Raw genomic sequence first — 3,132 nt, forward strand, 5'->3', positions numbered from 1 at the left:
AGTCACGCTCTGTTGCCCAGGTTGGCATGCAGTGGTATGATCTTGGCTCACTGCAACTTCTGCCTCCCGGGTTCAAGTGATTCTCCTGCCTCAGCCTCCTGAGTAACTAAGATTAGAGGCATGCACCACCATGCCTGGTTAATTTTTGTATTTTTAGTAGAGACAGGGTTTCCCCATGTGGGCCAGGCTGGTCTTGAATTCCTGATCTCAGGTGATCTACCTGCCTCAGCCTCCCAAAGTGCTGGGATTACAGGCATGAGCCGCCTTGCCTGGCCCAATATCTATTTCTTTGAAAAGAACCATAAAATGCAGTTGCAAATCAAACCAAGAAAAAGAGAGAAAACAGCATAATTTGGAATGAGAAAAGAAACAAAATACAGGTCATGTGCAGTGGCTCATGCCTGTAATTCCAACACTTGGGAGGCTGAAGCAGGAGAATTGCTTGAGCCTAGGAGCTCGAGACCAGCCTGGGAAACATAGTGAGATCCATCTCTACAAAAAACTTTAAAAGTCGCTAGATGTGGTGGTACATGCCTGTAGTCTTAACTACTCTGGAGGCTGAGGCAGGAGGATCGCTTGAGCTCAGGAGTTCGAGGTTACCGTGAGCTATGATTGTAGCACTACACTCCAGTCTGGGTGACAGAGTGAGACCCTGTCTCTAAGAACAAACAAAACAACAAAACCTGAAACCATTATTAGACCTACCGCAAGGTCTTACTTTTTTTTTTGAGATGGATTCTCTCTCTGTTGCCCAGGCTAGAATGCAGTGACACAATCTTGCCTCACTGCAACCTCCACCTCGCGGAGCAATTCTCCTGCCTCAGCCTCCTGAGTAGCTGGGATTACAGGTGCCCGCCACCATGCCTGGCTAATTTTTGTATTTTTAGTAGAGATGGGGTTTCACCACGTGGGCCAGGTTGGTCTCAAACTCCTGACCTCAGGCGATTCACCCCCCTCAGCCTCCCAAAGTGCTGGTATTACAGGTGTGAGCCACTGTGCCTGGCCAGTCTTACAATTTAATGGAGCAAATAAATAAATTACTATGTCACATTTTTAATATTTTGATGGTTCAATATATTTGATTTCTTTGCAATCCTATGTATTTTTGCATTATTTAGAAGTATTATTCCGAGAAGCAATTGTAGGAGTGAAGGGAAGACTGGAAATCTCACTGGAAAATCAACCAACAAGAGGCAGATTAATAGGAGAAATGGCATACAAATTTATTAGCACGCACAAGGGAGAATTACGGAGTGATTTCTCAATATCCTAATGTCATAGAGATGTTTCTATACCGTACTTCTTAAGGAAAAAGGACATGGACAAGTGTCGATGATTTCAGGGAGGTAGTAAATTATTTTTAGGGGAATTCAATGGGCTTAAAGAACATACAATGGCCTGGGACAATGGCCAGGAGTATCACTTGAGGTCAGGAGTTTGAGACCAGCCTGGACAACATGATGAAACCCTGTCTCTACTAAAACTACAAAAATTAGCCAGGCATGGTGGTGCACTCCTGTAATCCCAGCTACTCAGGAGGCCGAGGCAGGAGAATCACTTGAACCTGGGAGGCGGAGGTGGCAGTTAGCCAAGATCGTGCCACTACACTCCAGTCTGGGTGACAGGGCAAGACTTCATCGCAAAAAAAAAAGCAAGCAAGAAAAGAAACTTGGATAGACACATTCATTACTTTATGGTGGAGGTTTCATGGGTGAATACTGATGTCAAACATCAACTTTTACACTTTAAATATTTGCAATTTATGGTTAGGTCAATTATAGTCCAATAAAACTCTACTATTAATTTTTTTAAGTTAAAAAAAAAAGTGGGGAGGAGGCTAAGAACCCGTAAGGGGATCAACATTTTTTGGTAGCTCTGGTCCTGCTAGAATTTCACCAATCTCCAGCCATCTCCTCAGCCATGGACCAATCTGGGTTCCTGGAAAACAGGCTTCCTCTGAATTCTAGGTTTCGCCGCAGTTGGTGGGATGGAAGGCCTGAAGGAGAAGTACTTCTTGGCCCTGGCCAGCAACCGGAGCGAGAACAGCAGCTGCGGGCTGCCCCGGGAAGATGCCTTCCATATTTTCCGAGATCCACTGACATCTGATCTCCCGTGGCCAGGGGTCCTGTTTGGAATGTCCATCCCATCCCTCTGGTACTGGTGCACGGATCAGGTACAGGACAGTGGCCTCAGCAAGCTTTTTCCTTCTCTTTGCTTCTTTCCTTAGGGTGGCTGAAGTCAGTACTTTTTTCTTCCTCCACCTCTTCTCTCATTTGCATTTTCCCTGCTTCCTTGACTACTTCCTCCTTTCCATTGCTCTACATGCTATTTTATTTCTTGCTCTTGTGAATGTGAACGACAAATCCAAAGCTGCGGATATTTGCAAAGGGGAAAATTCAACATTCTGCTTTTTTTTTTTTTTTTTCTGAGACAGGATCTCACTCTATTACCCAGGCTGCAAGGCAGAGGCATGATCATAGCTCACAGCAGCCTTCATCTCCTGGGCTCAAGAGATCCTCCCATTTCAGCCTCCTGAGTAGCTGAGCTGGGACTACAGGCACATGCCACCATGCCCAGCTATTTATTATTCTTCTTCTTATTTTTTAGTAGAGATGCAGGTCTCACTCTGTTGACCAGGCTGCTCTCAGACTCTTGAGTTTAAATGGTCCTCCTGCCTCAGCCTCCCAAAGTGCTGGGATTATAGGTGTGATCCACTGCAGCCGGCCTAATACACTTTGCTTAATGTATTAGGTGTTATTTATTTATTTATTTTTAATTGGGAATATCCAGTAGGCAAAGGAGATGATACCTTTTAAATGGGGGTTAAAACTCCTGTTGGACATTATTTGTTCAACAAATACACACTGGGTGTCCTCTACATACCAGGCACTCTTCTGGGCACTTAAAACCAGGAGCTAATAAATCAAACAAAGCTCTCTGCCCTTGTGGAGCTTCCCTTCTTCTAATGGGAGTAGACAGAGACAATAAGTAAATTATGTGAGATGTTAAAACGTGATAAATATCATTTTAAACAGGAGAGTGAGGTCAAGGAGATTGAGAGTGTGGTAGTGCAATTTAAAACGGGGTGACAGGTGGCTCACACCTATCATCTCAGCATTTTGGGAGGCTGAG

General features: G+C 44.6%; 1 protein-coding gene across 4 annotated transcripts in view; it reads left to right on the top strand.

Moving 5' to 3' along the window:
• The window catches only part of SLC5A11 (solute carrier family 5 (sodium/inositol cotransporter), member 11), a 74,299-nt gene that overhangs the window by 52,046 nt on the left and 19,121 nt on the right, over positions 1–3,132 (top strand). For all 4 annotated transcript variants that reach the window (XM_011954615.1, XM_011954618.1, XM_011954617.1 and 1 more), the window contains one exon: positions 1,968–2,173. In XM_011954615.1, the coding sequence (XP_011810005.1) occupies positions 1,968–2,173 (206 nt within the window). The remainder of the gene's footprint in view (positions 1–1,967; positions 2,174–3,132) is intronic.

This window comes from Colobus angolensis, unplaced genomic scaffold (assembly GCF_000951035.1).
Source record: "Colobus angolensis palliatus isolate OR3802 unplaced genomic scaffold, Cang.pa_1.0 Scaffold387, whole genome shotgun sequence".
Lineage (NCBI taxonomy): Eukaryota > Metazoa > Chordata > Mammalia > Primates > Cercopithecidae > Colobus > Colobus angolensis.